The 22,150-nt window shown below is 43.9% G+C and overlaps 1 protein-coding gene across 1 annotated transcript in view; it reads left to right on the top strand.

Annotated features, from left to right (window-relative positions):
- Positions 1-22,150, top strand: part of LOC140203594 (uncharacterized) — a 66,840-nt gene that overhangs the window by 20,091 nt on the left and 24,599 nt on the right. The window contains 2 exon segments of the mRNA XM_072269642.1: positions 14,438-14,523; positions 19,950-20,175. Coding sequence (XP_072125743.1) covers positions 14,438-14,523; positions 19,950-20,175 — 312 coding nt within the window.

A 22,150-nucleotide genomic window follows, 5' to 3' on the forward strand; every position in this document is an offset into this window, starting at 1 on the left:
ATAAGACCATATGAGATAGGAGCAGAATGGGCCGTTCAGCTCACCGAGTCTGTCACCATTTCATCATGGCTGATCCACTTTCCCTCTCAACCCTAATCTCCTGCCTTCTCCCGGTAACCTTTCACACCCTGAGTAATGAACAATCTGTCACCTCTGCCTTCAGTATACCCAATGACCTGGCCTCCACAGCCCTCCATCTGCACAGTTAATTCCACAGATTCACAACCCTCTGGATAAAGAAATTCTCTTCATCTCCATTCTAAATGAACGTCCTTCTATTCTAAGGCTGTGCCCTCTGGTGCTGGAATCCCCCACCATAGGAAACACCCTCTTCACATCTAATCTGCCTATGCCTTTCAACATTCAATAGGTTTCTTTTTTTTTTAAATTTTATTTTTATTTGGATAAGGAATTCACAAATATCATGTACTTTTTTCACACATATAACCTTTTCCATTTTTTATATGTATAAAACTACAATTATTTATACATTCTTAAGTACACATTGAGATGATATAAAAGGAAAATAAACATTTAAATAGATAATTATGTACTGTGGTAAATCTAACCTATTAGGCTAAGTAATGGAATTAGTTGTTAAGAAAAATGGTAATAATAGTTTCCATATAACCCCTCTGGACCATTTCCACTGGTCCAAAATGTTGTATATAAGCCTATATATCAACCATTGTAGGTGTTTATATCCTAATTTGTTCATGCTTGCTCCTGCCCGCAGACATAATTATCCAATCCCTATGTACTTATTTACTTAATTTTTTCATTTTTTTATCCCTTTCCCAAATCTTTCCCTTTACTTGTGTTAATTCTCTATTTTCCAAAAGAAAACAAAAAAAAAAACAAACATTTAGACTAGGGGTGCTTACGTTAGCAATATTACTGTGTTGATGAGAAGAGCAGTATAAATCATTAGGAGAGTCATCTAAAGTCTGCTCGCATTGGGGTTATATATTCAATCCACTTATTCCAGATTTGATAAAATTTTTCTTTTTGAGTTCTCAGGGAGTAAGTCAACTTTTCCATTTTAAATATTTCCAAGATAATTTCGTACCAATCTTCTAATGTAGGTGGTATTGGATTTAGCCATTCTCTAGTGATTGATTTCTTACTTGCCGCTAAGAGGGCCTGCAGCAACTTTATATCTTCCTTCTGTTCAAGAAACAATACATGCCCCAAATAGAGCGTCTCAAAGTTCAGAGGTATCTGGGACCTAAGCACCTTAACTAATGTTCTATGAATACCTTCCCAAAATAGACTTAATTTAGGGCAATCCCAAAAAATATGAAAATGATTTGCCTCCTTGGAGCCGCACCTTCTCCAACACATCACATTTGTATCTTTATATTTTTCCTGATATGGGGTCTTGAAGTATCTTATAATGTTTTTCCAACAATGTTCCCTCCAAGTCAAAGAATTAGTCGAGGACCATTGAAAGCTGCAGATTTTCTCCCAAGCCTCCTCTGAAAGTACCAACCCCGCTTCTTTCTCCCACTTCTCTTTAATATACAGTGTATTTACATTTTTAGCATGGGAGAGTGCATTATATAATCGAGAAACTGATTTACTAGGTATTGAACTGCAAGCCGAATTCAGAATCTTGAAAAATTCTAATTCTACTGTTGATAGGTCTGTATATCTACAACTCTGGTTAACATAGTTTCGTACTTGAAGGTACCTAAAAAAGTCATTATGTTCTAGGCCATGTTTGTCCTGCAGGATTTGGAAACTTTGTAATACTCTTTTATCTATAAACGAGAGGTAGGTTGTAAGACCTTTCTTTATCCATAGCTCAAATCTTTTATCTCCTCTGTTGGGAAGGAATTCGGTATCATATGCACACCATCTAAAGAGTTTTAACATGTTATTAATTCCACGTGAATTAACCACCTTCTGCCATACTTTTAATGTAAGATTTATCCAAGCGTTTTTAAATTTTTCCAACTGGGCCATCAATCCTTTGTCAGCTATTGAGGCCTGAAGAGGAAAACTGTCAACTAATCCAAATTCTATTTCCTTCCATCTAGCCTTATATTCCCTATTACACCAATATAACAGAGGGGTTATCATAAAAATAATTTCTCAGGCAAGGAAGAACCATACCTCCTCCTTCCTTCCCTAACTGTAAGGTGTTATATCGAATTCTAGGTTTCTTTCCTTGCCAAATGAAGCGGGAAATCCATTTGTCCCATTCCCTGAATTGATTATCATCCACCTCCACCGGTAAAGTACGGAAAAGATACAATAACCGAGGAAGAATATTCATTTTTATAGTATTTATCCTTGAATTTAAACTTAAAAAGAGGATAAGATTCCATCTATGCATATCTGCTTTTATCTCTGAGATTAATGGCCCATAATTTCCCTGTGACTGTGTTGAAAGATCCTTCGGCAGGGTTATTCCTAAATATTTTAATGATTTAGCTTCCCACTTAAGATCATATGTATCCTGCAATTTTTTGGATGGTGTATAATTTAGGGACATAACCTGCATTTTCTTTACATTTATTTTATAACCTGATATTTTCCCAAAGTTATCCAACAGTGTAAACAATCCTATAAATGATTTTTCTGGTTCACTCAGATAGACCAAAACATCATCTGCGAATAACGCCACTTTCTGTTCAATCCCTGCCACCTTGATACCTTTTACGATTTCGCTCTGTCTTATTAGTTGGGCAAGCGGTTCAATATATAGCGCAAAAAGGAGAGGAGAAATTGGGCATCCCTGTCTAGTGCTTCTCTCTAAGATGAAGGAGTCAGAGAGGTCCCCATTTATCTTAATTCGGGCTGTAGAGCTGTCATATAGAGTCTGAATTACTTTAATAAACTTTTCTTGAAAGCCGAATCTTCCTAACACTCTGTATAGGAATGCCCAACTAACCGAATCAAAAGCTTTCTCAGCGTCCAATCCTACTACCATTGTCTCTGTCTCATTCTTATTAACCTGTTCTAATATGTGCAGAGTTCTCCTTATGTTGTCCTGTGTTTGTCTTTGTTGAATAAATTCAGTCTGGTCTAAGTGGATTAGGCCAGGTAAAAGTTTTTCCAATCTGCGTGCTAATATAGATGTAAATAGTTTGTAATCTAAGTTAAGAACACTAATTGGCCGATAATTGCCACATTCTAGTTTATCTTTACCCTCTTGAGGAATAACTGAAATAATCACTTCTCTCCAGGAAGGTGGAGTTTCTCCTCTCTGCAAGATCCAATTAAAGGTGTTAAGTAGTAATGGGGCTAACTGTGTCTTCAGGGACTTGTACCACTCTGAGGTAAACCCATCAGAACCCGGGGACTTTCCAGCCTTTAACCTAGAGATGTCCACGTTCAGTCCTTTGACAGTTACTGGTTCTAATAAACTTTCATTTTGTAAATCTGTAAGTTTAGGTAGATCTAAAAAATTCAATACACTGTCTATATAGGGCTCATTGGGGGCCCGGGGTTGGGAGTACAGCTCTCGATAGTATGTTTCAAAACTCTCTTGAATTTTCCCTATTGTACTCTCCACAAGCTTTGTCTTTGGATTCTTTATTTTATGAATTGTATTGTCTGCTTGTTGTTTTCGTAATTTATATGCTAATAATCTAGCTGATTTACCTCCTACTTCATAATTCCTTTGTCTCAGGTAAAGAAAGTTTCTTTGAGTTTCCAACGTATAAATATCGTCAATTTCACTTTGCAATTTCCTAATTTCCTGTTTTCGATTTGAACTACTTTTGTTGCTATCTACAACTTGAAGTTGTTTTAATTTTCCTTGAAGGTCTGCTAATTTTTGTGCATTGATTTTTTTCATGTGAGTGGTAATGGAAATAATTTTCCCCCTCAGTACAGCTTTCAATGTATCCCATAAGATCACTGGTGATGTTTCTCCCGTGTCATTAAGGTCTAGATATTCTTTGATTTCTCCCCTTAATCTCTCCATTACTTTCGGGTTATTGAGTATATGTGAGTTTAGCCTCCATAGTGTTTTCCTCATTTTCCTTTCCAGGATTAGAGACATAGAGACTGGGCTATGATCCGACAGAGCAATTGTTGCAATATTACAGTTTTTTATCCTGAGTCTATCTGTATTAAAGATAAAGAAATAGTCTATCCTTGAATAGGCTGAATGAGGGAAAGAGTAATATGTATAATCTTTACTAGTAGGGTGTAATTCCCTCCAGACATCTATAATTCCCAACTCCTCCATCAATGAATTCACTTTCCGAGTCAGAGGTTTATTCTGAGTAACTGTTCTTGAAGGATCTAATATAGGATTTAATCTAATATTAAAATCCCCTCCACAAATTACTACCCCTTGAGAACTGACCATTAGGTCAAAAGTGTGTCTATAAAATGACCATTCACAACCTGGAGGAGCATAAACATTCAGCAATGTTATTTCTGTACCTTCTATTCTTCCTGTGATTTTTACGAACCGTCCTTCTTTGTCTCTAGTCTCTGAAATATGTTCATAATTAAGAGTACTTGATATTAAAGTAGCTACCCCTCTTTTGTGATTCAATTTATATGATAAATAAAATACATGCTTAAAGCCCATTCTTTTTAATTTTCCATGTTCAGATTGGCTAATATGTGTTTCCTGGAGGAAAGCTAATTGTGCCCTCTCTTTTTTCAACTTAGACATAATCTTATTTCTTTTAATTGGATTCAAAATCCCATTAACATTATAGGAAATTATTTTTACCAATTCAGTTTGCATTTTTCTCTAGTAGAAAAAAAAACACTCTCCTTTTCTAACCAAACAGTAAGCAATCCCTTCTCAACAGTAAACCAAGACATATAACCACACCCTAGACATTTTTGAACGTGCAACATTTGAAAATTTTTCCCGATTTCCCACAGTGAGGCCTGAGCACCGACCCGCCTCAGTTCAGAGGGATAACCTTAGAGGGCCCTCAGCAGTTTGAATAATCATGGAGAATTCTCTCCTATTTATGTCTCGACCATATTGCTATCATTCAAGTTATTCCGTCTAGTTTATTTTCAGTTACCAGTTTTCATTTTACCTTTAAGTCCGATTTACTCTTTTCAGTCATTTCTCTTAATTAATCTGTGTTCTCTGTACATTTGCGTCTGAATACTTGCAGCTTTTCCTTGTAGTTTGACACTCTGGTTCGTGTGGAGCGTCCTCGCCGCACTAACTGCCACGACTTCTGCCGAATCCTCTCCAGTAGCGACTCCGGTTAGGTGATAACTTTAATCGGTAGTCCCCGGTCCGCCAGGTCCAATGTTGCCTCCTCCACTGTAGCGTAAGTTTTTGTCCCTTCGTCGTAAAAGACTCTCAGCCAGCTGGATACAGGGTCTGGAATCTGATGTTGTTTTCCTTCAGGACTCTCCATGTTTCCGTATATTCCTTCCGTCTGGCAAGAATCCCCGGTGCGTAGTCGTGGTCTAAACTGATTTTACAGTTGTTCCACATGAAACCTTTCTTTTGCCATGCCCTTTTAAGCACCTCTTCCTTCGTTCTGTAACTGAGAAATCTGACCAGAATCGATCTGGGCTGGGCGCCTGCTGGAGGCTGTGGTGCCAACGCGCGGTGAGCTCTTTCTATCTGTAGGTCTTTTGCGGCCGGTATATCAAGGTTCTCTCTAAGTAGCTTCTCCACGAAGGGAATCATCAATCCGGGTTTACCTTCAGTTCCTTCGGGAACTCCGTAAATCCTCACATTTTCCCTTCTCGAGCGGCCTTCTTGATCTATTAGTTTCCACTGGAGCTGGTCTTGCAGCTTCAGCATTTCTGCTATCACTTCCTCTGCGTTTTGTAGCTTCTCTTCAATTCCAACAATCCTCGCTTCAGCTTCATCTATCTGTGAGTTAGTTTTTACTATTTCTCCTTTAATATCTTCCAGCTGTTTGCCGTTATCTTGTTGGAACTCGCGAATCTCTCTCAGAATCAAGGACAGAGTCACCGATTCCCCCTCATTATCTCCGTCCTGGCTTGCTGTGGGGGAGCTAGGCCCGTCTACATTCAATAGGTTTCAATGAGATGGCCTCTCAGTCTTCTAAATTCTCATGCGTACGGGCCCAGAACCATCAAGCGCTCCTCCTGTAGTCATTCTGGTGAACCGCCTCTGAACCCTCTCCAATGTCTGCTTATCCTTTCTTGGATAAGGGCTCACGATACTCCGTGAGGCCTCACCAGTGCTTTATAAAGCCTCAACATTAACTCCTTGTTTTTATATTCTAGTCCTCTCGAGATGAATGCTAACATTGCATTTACCATCATCACCACAGACTCAACCTGCAAACTAACCTTTAGGGAACCCTGCATGAAGGCTCTCTCATCCCTTGCACCTCAGGTTTTTGGGTTTTCCGCCTGCTTAGAAAATAGTCTACCCTTTTGTTCCTTCTGCCAAAGTGTATGACCATAAACTTCCCGACACTGTTATAGGACGCTCAAAGCAGCTGTGCAGGTTGACTCTGTGGTTAAGAAGGCATACGGTGTATTGGCCTTCATCAATCGTGAAATTGAATTTAGGAGCCGAGGGGTAATGTTGCAGCTATATAAGACCCTGGTCAGACCCCACTTGGAGTACTGTGCTCAGTTCTGATCGCCTCACTGCAGGAAAGATGTGGAAGCCATGGAAAGGGTGCAGAGGAGATTTATAAGGATGTTGCCTGGATTGAGGAGCATGCCTGATGAAAACAGGTTGAGTGAACTCGTCCTTTTCTCTTTGGAGCAACGGAAGATGAGAGGTGACCTGATAGAGGTGTACAAGATGATGAGAGGCATTGATCGTGTGGATAGTCAGAGGCTTTTTCCCAGTGCTGAAATGGTTGCCACAAGAGGACACAGGTTTAAAGTGCTTGGGAGTAGGTACAGAGGAGATGTCAGGGGTAGGTTTTTTTACTGAAAGTGGTGAGTCCGTGGAATGGGCTGCCAGAAAGAGTGGTGGAGGCGGATACGATAGGGTCTCTTAAGAGACTTTTGGGTAGGTAGATGGAGCTTAGAAAAATAGAGGGCTATGGGGAAGTCTAGTAACTTCTAAGGTAGGGACATGTTCAGCACAACTTTGTGGGCTGAGGAGCCTGTGTTGTGCTGTAGGTTTCCTATGTTTCTATCCATGTGGCAATCTAAGAGTTTCTTAAATGCCTCTCATGTATCTGCCTCTACCAGTGCCACTGGCAGTGCATTCCACGCACCCATTGCTCTTTGTGTAAAAAGATTACCTCTGACCTCCCCCTCCCCCATACTTTCCTCCGATACCCTCTTGCTTTAGCATTTCCCTGGCTATCCACTCCATCTATGCCTCTGATCAGTTTCTACACCTCTATCGAGTCACCTCTCATCCTCCTTCACTCCAGGGAGAAAAGCCATAGCTTTCTCAACCTATCTCAACTCTGTGGCTAAGAAGGCATATGGTGCATTGGCCTTCACCAATCGTGGGATTGAGTTTAAGAGCCGAGAGGTAATGTTACAGCTATATTGGACCCTGGTCAGACCCCACTTGGAGTACTGTGCTCAATTCAGGAAGGACGTCGAAACCATAGAAAGGGTGCAGAGGAGATCTACAAGGATGTTGGGGAGCATGCCTTATGAGAATAGGTGAACTCGGCCTTTTCTCCTTGGAGCGATGGAGGATGAGAGGTGACCTTATAGAGGTGTTTAAGATGATGAGTGGCATTGATTGTCAGAGGCTTTTTCCCAGGGCTGAAATGGCTAGCACGAGAGGGCATAGCTTTAATGTGCTTGGAAGTAGGTACAGAGGAGATGTCAGGGGTAATTTATTTACTCAGAGAGTGGTGAGTGAGTGGAATGGGCTGCCGGCGGTGGTGGTGGAGGCGGAAATGACAGGGGTCCCCACCTTTTTTGCACCACGGACCGGTTTAAGATTGACAATATTCTTGCGGACCGGCCAACGGTGTGGGGGGTGGGGGTTGTTCAAATTCGACAGTGTGTGACAGGGAATGAGGAAAGGTGCAGCTGATTCATATCGTTTCATATTGCCAAATCATATCATTTCCTCGCGGCCCGGTAGCACATGCTTTGTGGCCTGGTACCTTTCCGCGGCCCGGTGGTTGGGGACCACTGTTTTAAGAAACTCCTGGATGGATACATGGAGCTTGGAAAAATAGAGGGCTATGGATAAGCCTAGGTAATTCTAAGGTAAGGACATGTTTGGCACAGCTTTGTGGGCCGAAGACCTGTGTTGTGCTGTAGGTTTTCTGTGTTTCTATCCTCATAATCCAATCCAGGCAGTATCCTGGTAATCCTCCTAAATATTGAAGAAAATTGATGATTCCATCGTAAGTCAGATTGAAAATGGGAAGTTGTCTGATATAACACTCAAGGATATATCTAGCCAGGGTTATTGGCCCTGCATCTTGCCCGGAGTTAATCTGCCTTGATTTCAAGAAAAAGCAATAGAGTCATAGAAAAGTACAACACAGAAACCGGCTTTTTGGCCCGTCTAGTTGGTGCCAAACCATTTAATCTGCCAAATCCCATCAACCTGCACCCGGACCATAGCTCTCCATACCCCTCCCACCCAAACTTCTCTTAAATGTTGATATCAAAATCATATTCACATGAGGTTACGCATTGTATCGGAGGGATAGGAAGGTAGGCAGAGGGGGTGGTGTTGCTCTGCTGGTAAAGAACAGCATCAAATCAGCAGAAGGGTGTGGCATAGAATCAGAAGATGTTGAATCCTTGTGAGTTCAGATAAGAAACTGCAAGGGTAATGGCAGTTATATACAGGCCTCCCAACAGTAGCTGAGACATGGAGCACAGATTACAACAGGAAATGGAAAAAGGTGTTTCAAAAGGGTAACGTTATGGTAGTCATGGGAGATTTTATCATGCAGCTCGATTGGGAAAATTAGGTCGGTAATGGATTTCAAGAGAGTGAGTTTGTTGAATGCCTAAGAGATGGATTTTTAGAGCAGTTTGTCATTGAGCCTGCTAAGGGATCACCTACACTGGATTGGGTGTTATGTAATGAACTGGAGGCGATTTGGAAGCTTGAGGTAAAGGAACCCTTAGGAGTCAGTGAACACAATATGATTCAGATAGGGAGAAAGTAGAGTCTGATGTAGCGATATTTCAGTGGAGAAAAGGAAATTGGAAAGGAAAGTAAAGTAAAGGTATGAGAGAGGAATTGGCCAGAGTAAATTGGGAGGAGATGCTGGCAGGGAAGACAGCAGAGCAGCAATGGCACAAGTTTCTGGGACAAAATGGGGAAGGTGCAGGATGAATGTATTCCAAAAACAAAGAAATACTCGAATGGCAAAATGCTACAACCGTAGCTGACAAGGGAAGTCAAAACTAATGTAAAAGCAAAAGAGAGGGTATACAACAGAGGAAAAATTAGTGGGAAGAAAGAAGGCTGGGAAGCTTTTAAAACCCTAGAGAGAGCAACTAAGAGAATCATTAGGAGGGAAAAGATGTAATATGAAAGCAAGCTAGCAGATAATATCAAAGTTGATAGAAAAAGCATTTTCAAGTATATAAAAGATAAAGGAGAAATGAGATTTGATATAGGACCGCTGGAAACTGAGCCCAGAGAAATAATAACGGGGGACAAGAGGTGGCAAATGAACTAGGTAAGTATTTTGCACCAGTTCTCACTGTGGAAGACACTAGCAGTGTGCCAGATTTGAAGAGTGTGAGGGAAGAGAAGTGAGTGCAGTTTCTATTACAAGGTTGAAGGTGCTCAAAAAGCTGAAAGACCAAAAGGTACTTTTTTTACCTGGACCAGATGAACTGCAAACTGGGGGTTTGAAAGAGGTAGTGGTAGCGAGTGTTGAGGCATTTGTAATGATCTTTCAAAAATCATTGGACTCTGGTATGAAAATTCCAAATGTCACTTCACTCTTTAAGAAAGGAGGGAGGCAGCAGAAAGGAGATTATAGACCAGTCAGCCTGACCTCAGTGGTTGGGAAGATGTGGGAGATGATTGTTAAGGATGAGGCTATAGAGTACTTGGTGACACAGGACAAGATAGGACAAAGTCAACATGGTTTTCTTAAGGGAAAATACTGTCTGACAAACCTGTTGGAATTCTTTGAGGAGATTACAAGTAGGATAGATAAAGGGGACGCAGTGGACGTTGTATATCTGGGCTTTCAGAAGGTGCCACACATGAGGCTGCTTACCAAGTTAAGAGCCCATGGTATTACTGGGAAGTTATTAACATGGTTAGAGCATTGGCTAATTAGTCGGAGGCAGCGAGTGGGAATAAAAGGATCCCTTTCTGGATGGCTGCCAGTGAGTAGTGGTGTTCCGTAGGGGTCGGTATTGGACCACTTCTTTTTATGCTGTATATAAATGTCTTAGATGGTGAAATAGATGGCAAGTTTGCAGATGATACGGAGATTGGTGGAGGGGCAGGTAGTGTGGAAGAAGCAGGTAGGATGCAGAAGGACAGATAGATTAGGAGAATGGGCAAGAAAGTGGCAAATGAAATACAATGTTGGAAAATGCATAGTTGTGCATTTTGGTAGTAAGGGATAAATGTTCAGATTATTTTCTAAATGGGAAGAAAAATTCAAAAATTTGTGATGCAAAGGGACTTGGGAGTCCTTGTACAGAACACCCTAAAGGGTAACTTGCAGGTTGAGTCAGTGGTGAGGAAGGCAAATGCAATGTTAGCATTCATTTCAAGAGGTCTAGAATACAAGAGCAGGGACAGGATGCTGAGGCTTTATAAGGCACTGCTGCGGCCTCACCTTAAGCACTGTGAACTGTTTTGGGCTCCTTATCTAAGAAAAGATGTGCTGGCATTGGAGAGGGTTGAGAGGAGGTGCACAAGGATGAATCTGGGAATGAAAGGGTTCACATATGAGGAACATCTGATGTATCTGGGCCTGTGCTCGCTGGAATTTAGAAGGATGAGAGGGGATCTGATTGAAACCTTTCGAATATTGAAAGTCCTAGGCAGAGTAGATGTGGAAAGAATGTTTCCCATGGTGGGGGAGTCTAGGACAAGAGGGCAGAACCTCAAGGTAGAAGGGCATCCGCTTAAATCAGAGATGCGGAGAAAGTTCTTCAGTCAAAGGGTAGTGAATTTGTGGAATTTGTTACCACAGGCAGCTGTAGAGGACAGGTCGTTGGGTGTATTTAAGGCAGGAATTGATCAGTTCTTCAATGGCCGTGGCACCAAAGGTTACGGGGAGAAGGCTGTGTGGTGGGGTTGAGGAGGGGAGGAAAAGGATCAGCCATGATTGAATGGCGGAGCTGACGATGAGCCAAATGGCCTAATTCTGCTCCTGTGACTTATGATTTTATGGTAGTACAGAGAATTTAACACTGTGAACGTTAGGACTGAGAAATGCATTGAAACAGAGAGATCCGTAACTTCTTGAAAAAGAAATCACAGGTAGGTAGGGTCGTAAAGAGAGCTTTTGGCACACTGGCTTTCATAAGTCAAGGTATTGAGTACAGAAGTTGGGATGTTATGTTGGAACCACTTCTTTTTACATTATATATCAAGGATTTCGATGATGGAGTTGATGGCTTCGAGGCTAAGTTAGCGAACGATCCGAAGATCGGTGGGGGTGGGGGGTGCAGGTAGTATGGAGGAAGCAGAGAGGTGCAGAAGGATTTAGACAGTGTAGGAGAATATGCAAAGAGGTGGCAGACGGAAAACAGTGTTGGGAAGTGTATGGTCATGCACTTCGGTAGAAAACTTAAAAGCATAGACAAGTGTATGACTGGAGAGAAAACCCAAAAATCAGAGGTTTTTGTTGGTTAACTCAGTGATAAGGAAGGTGTTAGCATTCATTTTGAGAGGAATAGAACATAAAAACAAGGATATAATGTTTTATATGGAACACTCGCAGAATGCTGGAAGAACTCAGCAGGCCCAGGAGCATCTATGGAGTATTTGGGGCCCTGAATGGAAGTGAGAGAGGAGGTGTAGGGCAAGCGGGTGGAACAAGCATTGCACCTAACACTACACCTCGTCCTCACTGCCATTCAGGAGGCAAAACTTCATCTGTGAGTGTGTTGGGGTTCATCTACTGTATCTGATGCTCTTGGTGTGACCTCCTGTATGTCAGTGAGACCCGACGCAGATTGGGAGACCGCCTTGCAGAGCACCTACACTCCGTCTGTCAGAAAAACCCATTTCAAGTCTACTTCCCATTCCCATTCTGACATGTTAGTCCTCGACTGCCACGATGAGGCCACACTCAGGTTGGAGGAGCAGCACCTTGTATTCCGTCTGGGTAGCCTCCAACCTGATGGCATGAATGTCGATTTCTCTAACCTCTGGTAATTGCCTCCAACTTTATCATTCCCATTCCCGTTTCCCTCTTTCACCTCATCTCCTTACCTGCCAATCACCTCCTACTGATGCTCCCTCCCCTTCCCTTTCTTCCAAAGTCTTCTGTCCTCTCCTATCAGATTCCCCCTTCTCCAGCCCTTTACCTCTTTCACCAATTGACTTCCCAATTCTTTACTTCACCCCCTCCCCCTCCAGGTTTCACCCATAACCTGCCACCTTGTACTCCTTCCTCTCCTCCCCCCCCACCTTCTTGCTGTAACTGCTCATCTGTCCTGATGAAGGGTCTTGGTCTGAAACATCAACCTCTTGCTGTTTCCCATAGATGCTGCCTGGCCTGCTGAGTTCCTCCAGTATTGTGTGTGTGTTGCTCAGATTTCCAGCATCTGCAGGGTTTCTCCTCCTTGAGGCTTTAGAAGGCACTGGCGAGGCCTCCCTCCCTTGGGGTATTGTGAGCTGTTCTGGGCCCCAGAAAGGATATGGTGACACTGGAGAGGGTTGAAAGGAGGTTGACAAAAATGATTCTGGGATTGAAAGGCTTATTATATGAGGAACATTTAATGGCTCTGGGCCTTAACTGACTGGAATTTAAAAGAATGAGGTGTTGGGGGAGGGTGTGAAATCTTATCAAAACCTATCGAATGTTGAAAAGCATTGACAGAGTGGATGTGGAGAGGATGTTTCCTATAGTGGGGGAGGCCAAGACCAGAGGACACAGCCTCAGAGTAGAGGGACGTTGATTTAGAACAGAGATGAGGAGGAATTTCTTTAATTTGTAGAATTCGTTACTACATGCTGTGAAGGCCAAGTCGTCGGGTATACTTAAGGCAGAGCTTGTTAGGTTCTTGATTAGTCAGGGCATAAATGGATACAGAGATTGGGGCTGAGAGGAAAATAGATCAGCCATGACGAAATGTCAGACAAGACTGGATGGGTCAAATGGCCCAATCCTGCTCCTACATCTTACAATCTTGTGACGTGGACTACTCCGAAAAGAAAAACTCAGCCCATATTTCATAACCAGAATTGGAATCAGAATCAAGTTTACTATCATTGTCATTTGCCATGAAATTTGAGGTTATGCGGCAGCAGTACATTGCAGTACGTAATAATGAAAGTTATAAATTACAAAAAGAAATATATTTTAAAAATTAAATAAGTTGTGCAAAACAAGACCAAGAGACAAATGTTATTGAGGTACTGTACATGGGTTCATTGTTCATTCTGAAATCTAATGGCGGAGGGGAGCAATCTGTTCCTGAATTGTTGAGTGTGTGTCTCCTCCCTGACGGTAGAAATGAAAAGAGGCTTTACCTGGGTGGCGAGGCTCCCTCAAGATGGATGTTGCCTTTTGAAGATGTCCTCGAAAGTGGGGAGGATTGTGCTCAGGATGGCTGATTTATTATCCCTCTCGACTGTTTTCTCCTGCCTTCTCCTGTTAACCTTTGATGCCCTGACTAAACAAGAACCTATCAACCTCTGCTTTAAATACACTCAATGACTTGTCCTCCACAGCGGTCCGTGGCAGCAAATTCCACAGATTCACCACCCTCTGGCTAAAGAAATTCCTCACCTCTGCCCTAAAGGGAAGTTCTTCTATTCTGAGGCTTTGCCCTCTGCTCTTAGAGACAGCCGTCCCCCCTCCCACTACAGGAAACATCCTCTCCACATTGATTTTCAATATTTGATGGTTTCGTTGAGATCCCCCATCATCCTTTTAAACTTCAGCGAGTACAGGCCTAGAGGGAGCAATGCTCCTCAAATGACAACCCTTTCATTCTCGTGAACCTCCCCCAGACCCTCTCCAATACCAGCTCACCAATTCTTAGATAAGGGGCTCAGAACTGCTCACAATACTCCAAAGTTCGGTCTGAGTTATAAAGCCTCAGCCTCACATCCTTGCTCTGACTGACAGCACCCATCCTTCTGCACTGCGCTTCAGGTGAGCGATCCTTTGACTTGGCGATGTTTTGGGGCTGCAAAAACTGCTTTAAGATGCAAGGCTTCCTTCAGTTTCACCTTCTTGCCACCTGCCGACTGCTCTTCATCACCGCAGGAAAAGTGAAGCCGAGAGGAATGAGGAAAATAGCATTTGAGCAGCATCTGGCTGGGGTGGCGTTAGTGTGACGCAATAACTGAGGGCAATGTCCCTGACTGAGAAACCAACATCTTTATCTTCTGCCTCTCTCACAGGATGACGTCTGCATGCACCTCACCAATTACGCCATCAACAAGCGTATCATGAACTTTGTCCCGGATGAAAAGAAAGGCAGTAAAAGGTGAGACCATATGCAGCAGGGTGCACCCTTCACCACAAGCAGGCACATTATAGAAGGTCAGCGTTGGAGTGATTTTTGGGGTTAGGACATAGACATTTAGCAATTGAATTTGGCTACCAGTCTTCATATCTGAATATGTGTTGTGGATTTTATTTGGAGTGCAGATCTGAACTTTATATGTAGGCGTCTGTCTTGTGAGACCATGGAAGGTTCCCCTTGGAAGTTTACACCTTGGAAGCTTTCCAGGGCTCAGGCCTGGGCAAGGTTGTATGGAAGACCAGCAGTTGCCCATGCTGCATGTCTCCCTTCTGTCTCACCGATGTTGTCCAAGGGAAGGGCATTAGGACCCATACAGCTTGGCAGTGGTGTTAATGCAGAGCAATGTGTGGTTAAGTACCTTGCTCAAGGACACAACACGCTGCCTCGGCCAAGGCTCGAACTAGCGACCTTCAGATCACTAGAGGGACACTTTAACCACATGCCAACACGTGACCAAGTCCGAACATGTGGCCAGCTCTGAACAATGGGTTCCTAAAACCCATGAATCCCAGCCGACAATGGTGATTAAAATTCATTTGGATGTGTGTGGTGTGGCTGTGAATCAGGAGGCGTGAAGGTCGAATGTAGTTTCAAAGAAAACATTGTCCATGTGTTGTATGTATGGAGTTGCCCTTTGCCGTTTGGCACATAAAATATCGAGCCCCACGTCAGGCCGGCCAGACCTTTCGACCAGAAGTGTCTCCATAAAATGCCTTCTCTACCTTGCTTTGTCGAATAAAGAAGCTGCTTTGTATCTACCAGTAATTTTCTTCGCTGGCTTCATTCACGCAACAACCTTAGCGAGCAGGCACATTGTAGAAGGAAGGGGCACACAGCAGCAGCTTAGTGAAGCCCTTAACTCTGTTGCCACTACTTTAGGTTGTCATAACTGGCGGAATGCTCCCAATGGCATGCTATAAGACCGTCAGATATAGGGGCAGAAGTGGGCCATTTGGCCCATTGAGTCTGCTCTGCCATTTAATCATGGGCTGATCCAATTCTTTCAGTCATCCCTACTCCCCTGCTTTCACCCCATACTCTGGCTAATCAAGAATCTATCTATCTCTGCCTTAAATGAACTCAATGACTTGGCCCCCACAGCCGCTCATGGCAACAAATTCCACAGATTTACCACCCTCTGACTAAAGTAATTTCTCTGCATCTCAGTTCTAAATGGACGTCCTTCAATCCTGAAGTCACGCCCTCTTGTCCTAGAATCCTGTACCATGCCCTCCAGTAACTTCTGACAACCAAGTCTAGCTCCTGGCCTTCACATGTGGCTTAGCCATTAAGCTGGGCAGAATCATTTCTACTGACAGGAGAAGGGGCAAAGGTGAGTTAATGGCATCTTAAATCCAGTCGCTTCAGGCAGATGGGACTCATCAACCATGGCTGGCCCCTCATCTAGGAGAAGGAAAACTCTGATCTCAAACCTCCCATTGCCCTGCGACTACACCCACTCATAGGGAAGGCTTCAGGAGTAAACCCTGAGGGAAAACATCTGCGGCAGTCCCATGTTGAGTTCAACACTGACTGGCAACTCCTGCGATGCTGCTGGTACCAGGCTGTGTTGCTCTCTGCCGTTCCTTTGGGTTCATCAACTGCGTGGAGATGGGGAGCTTGCTACATGGGCAACAGCTTGCTCTCCATATCCGGGCTTAGTAGCTAAGCCACACGTGAAGGCCAGGAGCTGTGACTTGGTTGTCAGAGGCAATATTGAGGCACTCGCCATTGGGAGCATTTAATAGGCGGCGGGAGCTCGTCCCCATTACCACCCCATGGCTATAACAACCTTAAGGAACGGAGTGAAGCTGAAATTGTTGCAATGGACGACTGGAAGCGGACCCAAGTGCAGAACATCGACACGGAGGTAGAATTAACAGAAGTGTGCTTATTAATAGTTGCGAGGAAGGCCGGAGAGTGAGGATTAGATGCTTACATGGACAACAAACCGGAGTAGCCTGGACCCAGAGCTTGGTTATGCAGCTTGGACACGGAGCCCGGACTCGGACTCGGACTCGGACACGGAGCCCGGACTCCGACTCGGGCTCGGACTCGGACACGGAGCCCGGAGTCGGACATGGAGCCCGGACTCGGACTCGGACACGGAGCCCGGACTCGGACACGGAGCCCGGACACGGACTCGGACTTGGACACGGAGCGCCCGGACTCGGACACGGAGCCCGGACTCGGACACGGAGCCCGGACTCGGACTCGGACTCGGATACGGAGCCCAGACTTGGACTTGGACTGGGACTGGGACACGGAGCCCGGACTTGGACTCGGACTCGGATACGGAGCCCAGACTTGGACACAGAACAACAAAACCAAACAACAACAGACAATTTATATCTTGATTCGGAGTAGCAGCAAACGGCCAGCAATACTCAGCAGGACACGAAACTACAAAACCAAACAATGACGGTCCGTTCGTATCTTGACTCGAAATAGCAGCAAACGGCCGGCAATACTCAACTGGACACGAGACAACAGAATTCCCAAAGCAACCCCAGGCACCGAAGCAACTTAGAGTCGACTATTCTTAGTGGCCCGGAACGTGCTTTGCCGCACTGGCTGAGGTGACGGTCCAGTCCCAAGTAGATTTCAGCCGGAGTTATTATGTTTCCAGTTCAGATGGGAATCAGGTGCCTTAGTCAAGGAGGTAAAACACGGGGAAAAGGAAATGAACAGAAATGAGGAGTCAACTGACTGGACCGTGACTGAAATAACAGATAAAAGTGAGTGGAAAGACAATGCTAAACACTCTCTCATTCAAATCTGCAGACAGGAGTCATTATTAATGATGAATAAATAATGACAGTAATGAGCAGGAGTCAATTCTACGTCCCTTGCCACAGGGAATGTCCCTGGACTGGAATATCTCTTAGGATGTCCTGCTAATTGGGATCGTCCCAATCTGGTATTTCGTGTCCAGCAAGAACCATGGACCTAGAAAAAAGAAATGTGAGCTAAATCCCATGAAGGCAGACAAATTTACATAAGTGATCGGATAAATCTGGAATAAAGGTCTGTAAGACATGGCAACTATTGAGCTGTTGTTTAAAAGCTCTTTAGTGAGGGAAATCTCCCATTTCCTCTTCATATTTGAGGCCTACAACACTGCTGTGGCCTTACCATTGCTTGCAATGGGCCGTAAATTCATGGACCCTATGCAGATTACAGAGAAGGAGATGCTTGCTGTCCTGAGGAAAATCAGAGTGGGTAAATCCCCAGGGCCTGACAAAGTGTTCCCTCAGACCCTGGGGGGAGGCTAGTGCAGAAACTGCAGGGGCCCTAGCAGAGATATTTAAATAATTCTTAGTGACAAGAAAGGTTCTAAACATAGACCAGGAAATTACAGACTGCTCAGTCTGTCATCAGTAGTGGGATAGTTATTGGAAAGTATTCTAAGGGACTGGATATATGAGGATTTGGATAGACATGGGACTGATTCAGGATAGTCAGCATGGCTTTGTGCATGGTAAGTCATGTCTAACCAATCCTGGAGAGTTTTTTGAGCAAGTTACCAGGAAAGCGGATGAAGGCAAAGCAGTGGATGTTGCCTACATGGACTTTATAGCAAGGCATTTGACAAGGTCCTGTATGTGAGGTTGGTCAAGAGGGTTCAGTCGCTTGGCATTCAGCATAGGTTGTAAATTGGATTAGACATTGGCTTTGTGGGAGAAGCCAGAGAGTGGTAGTAGAGGTTTGCCTCTCTGACTGGAGGCCTGTGACCAGTGGTGCGCTGCAGGGACCAGTGCTGGGCCCATTGTTGTTTGTCATCTCTATCAGTGTTCTGGATGATAATGTAGTTACCTGATCAGTAAATTTGCAGATGACACCACGTTTGAGGATATAGTGGACAGTGAGGAAGGCAGTCATGGCTTGCAGAAGGATCTGGATCAGCTGGAAAAATGGGTTGAAAAAATGGCAGCTGAAAATCAATGCAGACAAGTGCGAGGTGTTACATTTAGGTAGGACCAGCCGGGGAAGGTCTTACACAGTGAATGGTAGGGCACTGAGGAGTGCGGTAGAACAAAGGGATCTGGGAATAGAGGTCCAAAATTCGTTGAAAGTAGTGTCACAGGTAGAAAGAAAGCTGTTGTCACATCGGCTTTCATAAATCAATATATCGAGTACAAGAGATGGGATGTTATGTTGAAGTTGTATAAGACATTGGTGAGGCCTAATTTGGAGTATCGTATGCAGTTCTGGTCACCTACCTACAGGAAAGATGTATAGTAAATAAGGTTGAAAGAGTAGAGGAAAAATTTACAAAAATGTAGCTGGGTCTGGAGGACCTGAGTTATAAGGAAAGATTGAATAGGTTAGGACTTTCTTCCTCAGAATGTAGAAGGTTGAGAGGAGATTTGACAGAAATATTCAAGATTATGAGGGGTAGAGATAGGGTAAATGCAAGCAGGCTTTTTCCACTGAGGTTGAGTGTGACCACAACCAGGGATCATGGGTTAGGGTGAAAGGTGAAAAGTTTAAGGGAAACATGAGGAGAAACGTCTTCACTCAGATGGTGGTGACCAGTGTGGAATGAGCTGGCAACACAAGTGCTGCATGCGTGCTCGGTTTCAACGTTTCAGCGAAGTTTGGATAGGATGGAGGACTATGATCCTGGTGCAGGTCAATGGGTGTGGGCAGTTTAGCAGGTTTTGGCATGGACTAGATGGGCCAAAAGGCCTGTTCCTGTGCTGTACTTTTCTATGACAATGACTCTAGAAACACTGATTCGTTACGTCAGGCTTGTTACACGGAGCTTGGGAGGGTGAGACTAGAGCTAGAGCTCGTGGGTTAAGGGTGAAAGGTGAGAAGTTTAAGGGGAACATGAAGGGAAACTTCTTCACTCGGAGGGTGGTGAGAGTATGGAGCAAGCTGCCAGCAGAAGAGATAGATGGAGGTGTGATTTCAACATTTAAGATAAATTTGTACATGGATGGCAGGGCTACAGACTGGGTGCCGGTCAATGGGACCAGACAGATTAATGATTCAGCATGGACTAGATGGGCCAAAGGGCCTGTTTGTTTACTGCAGTGCTTTCTGACTGTGAATGTAAACCACCAGACAACTTCACAAGATGGAATATCGTGGGTTCAGGGTGCGGTCAACCTTTTCAAAGGCAACTATGAATCGGCAAGAAATCACTTCCAATAAATCCTGTCAAAAAGGGGGGAAATTAATCAAGAGAGCTGATATTTCCTTCAATGGATATGCAGTCTATCTTGTGGCTTGCAGTGCTATTGACCTGTCACACAATAACACAAATGGTGGGGCAGAGTACTTGATCAGCGAAGTCACTCGGCAATGCCATCCGATGGATGAACGGTGGCCTGCGATAGATTAGAACTGACGGCTGTGTAAAATGTTGTTCCTTGCAGAAAGCTGTCTTTCTTTAACCAGTACATGGAGAGCAATGCCTATGACCTGGAGGTGCTGTGGAGCAGTATTGAAGACGTGATCATCAAAACCATTCTGTCTGTGTATCTGGCCCTGAGGAACACCTACTTCACCTGCTTCCCAAATCACGTGTCTGGGAGTGCTTGCTTTCAGCTCCTCGGCTTTGACATCCTGCTGGACCACCCCTTGAAACCCTGGCTGATGAAGGTATGCGCGCCTCTGGGATACATAAAGATTAAACAGATAATTTAGGTGACCGCATAAAACATGCAAATGTAACATCATGATGGGATGGCCAGTAATATCGTGAAGGATCCCACCAACCCTGCTCACTGTTTGTCCCCACTCCCATCAGGGAGGAGGCTCTGTAGCATCCACACCAGGACCAGCAGACTCAAAAACTGTTACTTTCCCCTAGCAGTCCTCCAAGAGGACCACAACCGTGTTGTAGGGTTTGGAGGCTTGCGCGCCTCAATGACCCGGAGAGGTCTGCACGCTGGAGCCGGGGCTTTAGGCTTTGGCTCTGGATAGGGTCACCCATGACAAACAGGTCAAAGGGTAGAGGCCAGACTGAGAGCGGTGTACCGGACCTCCAGGTTCGAGGGCTCAACTCAGCACTACCAGCACTGACCACTAAAACAAAACCGTTACGCAAACAGCAATGAAGAATCCTCCTACATCTGAGTCTGGCGGTGTTCCTGAGTCTCCACCTGGGATTTACATGTCCAACAGTAGTGAAAACCGAGCGGAAGCTACGGGCATGATCAAGGAATCTCTGAACACCACCACAGATGGAGGACCTTCACCGTTGTCCTAAACACCAGCGCTGTAATGGTCAGTCAGTAATTCCCCAAGTACTGAGGCTGATCAACACCCCCACCCGCTAACCCACCCCTCCACATACCCGCAACCACCACTACTTTATCATTTCCTGTCAGAGTCACCTTATGTACAGAAACTCCTGTGCCCAGCGTCACTTTATGGACATACAGTCAAGCTATGCATATAAGCTATCTAATGTATTTATATTTACTGTGTTTTTTCCCATTATTATTGTTTTTTTTCCACTTTTCCATTATTATTGTTATCGAAAAGGTGTTATATTTGGACATGTGCAGTGTACAGAATAAGGTCGATGAACTAGTGGCACAGTTGCAGATTGGCATATATGATCAGAATTAGAATTAGGTTTATTATCACCGGTATGTGTCGTGAAATTTGTTAACTTAGCAGCAACAGTTCAATGGAACTGTTCAGGAACAGTTATTACCCCACTCAACCATCAGGAAGAAGGTACAGGGTCGTGAACCAAAGGGGATATCTTCGCTTAACTTTACTCACCACAGCATTGAACTGCTCCCACAGCCTATGGACTCACTTTGAAGGACTCTTCATCTCATATTCTTGATATTTATTGTTTGTTTATTTATTTATTCTGGATGTTTTGTTTGATTCCTTTTAAATACTGTGAATGTCCTCAAGTAAGTGAATCTTAGTGAATCAACATATGCCTATGGTCATATGTACTTTGATAATAAATTTACTTTGAACTTGACTTTGAGTAGAAGAGTGAACACAGTGCAGAAGCAGTTTGACAATGACAGCCTTAAAGTAAAAAAAAGTTAAACCAACTTTCTGACTGTTATCCCAAAATCTGCTCCCTGTGGAAACAGATAGATGGGTTCATAAAGAGAGATTTTGGCACATTGGTCTTCATTAATCAAATTGTTGAGTACAGAAGCTGAGTTGTTAGATTGAAGCTCTTGAAGATATTGGTGAGGCCTACTTTGGAGTATTCTGGTCACCTAACTACAGGAAAGACATCAATGATTTGAAAGATAGCAGAGAATATTCACAAGGATGTTGCTGGGTCTCGAGGGCCTGAGTTACAGGGAAAGTTATTCTCTGGAGCACAGGGAATCAAGGAAGATTTGATAAAGGTGTACGAAACCATGAGGAACATAGAGTAAATGGAAGCATGCTTTTGCTGCTGAGGATGGGTGAGACTAGAACTAGAGGTCATGGGTTAATTGAGAAAGGTGAAATGTTTAAGGGGAACATGAAAGGGATCTTCTTCACTCAGAGAGTGGTGAGGGTGTGCCAGCAGAAGTGGCGGATGCGACATTTAAGAAAAGTTTAGATAAGTATGTGGATGGCAGGGGTATCGAGGTCTATGGTACAG

This window comes from Mobula birostris, chromosome 10, assembly GCF_030028105.1.
Source record: "Mobula birostris isolate sMobBir1 chromosome 10, sMobBir1.hap1, whole genome shotgun sequence".
Lineage (NCBI taxonomy): Eukaryota > Metazoa > Chordata > Chondrichthyes > Myliobatiformes > Myliobatidae > Mobula > Mobula birostris.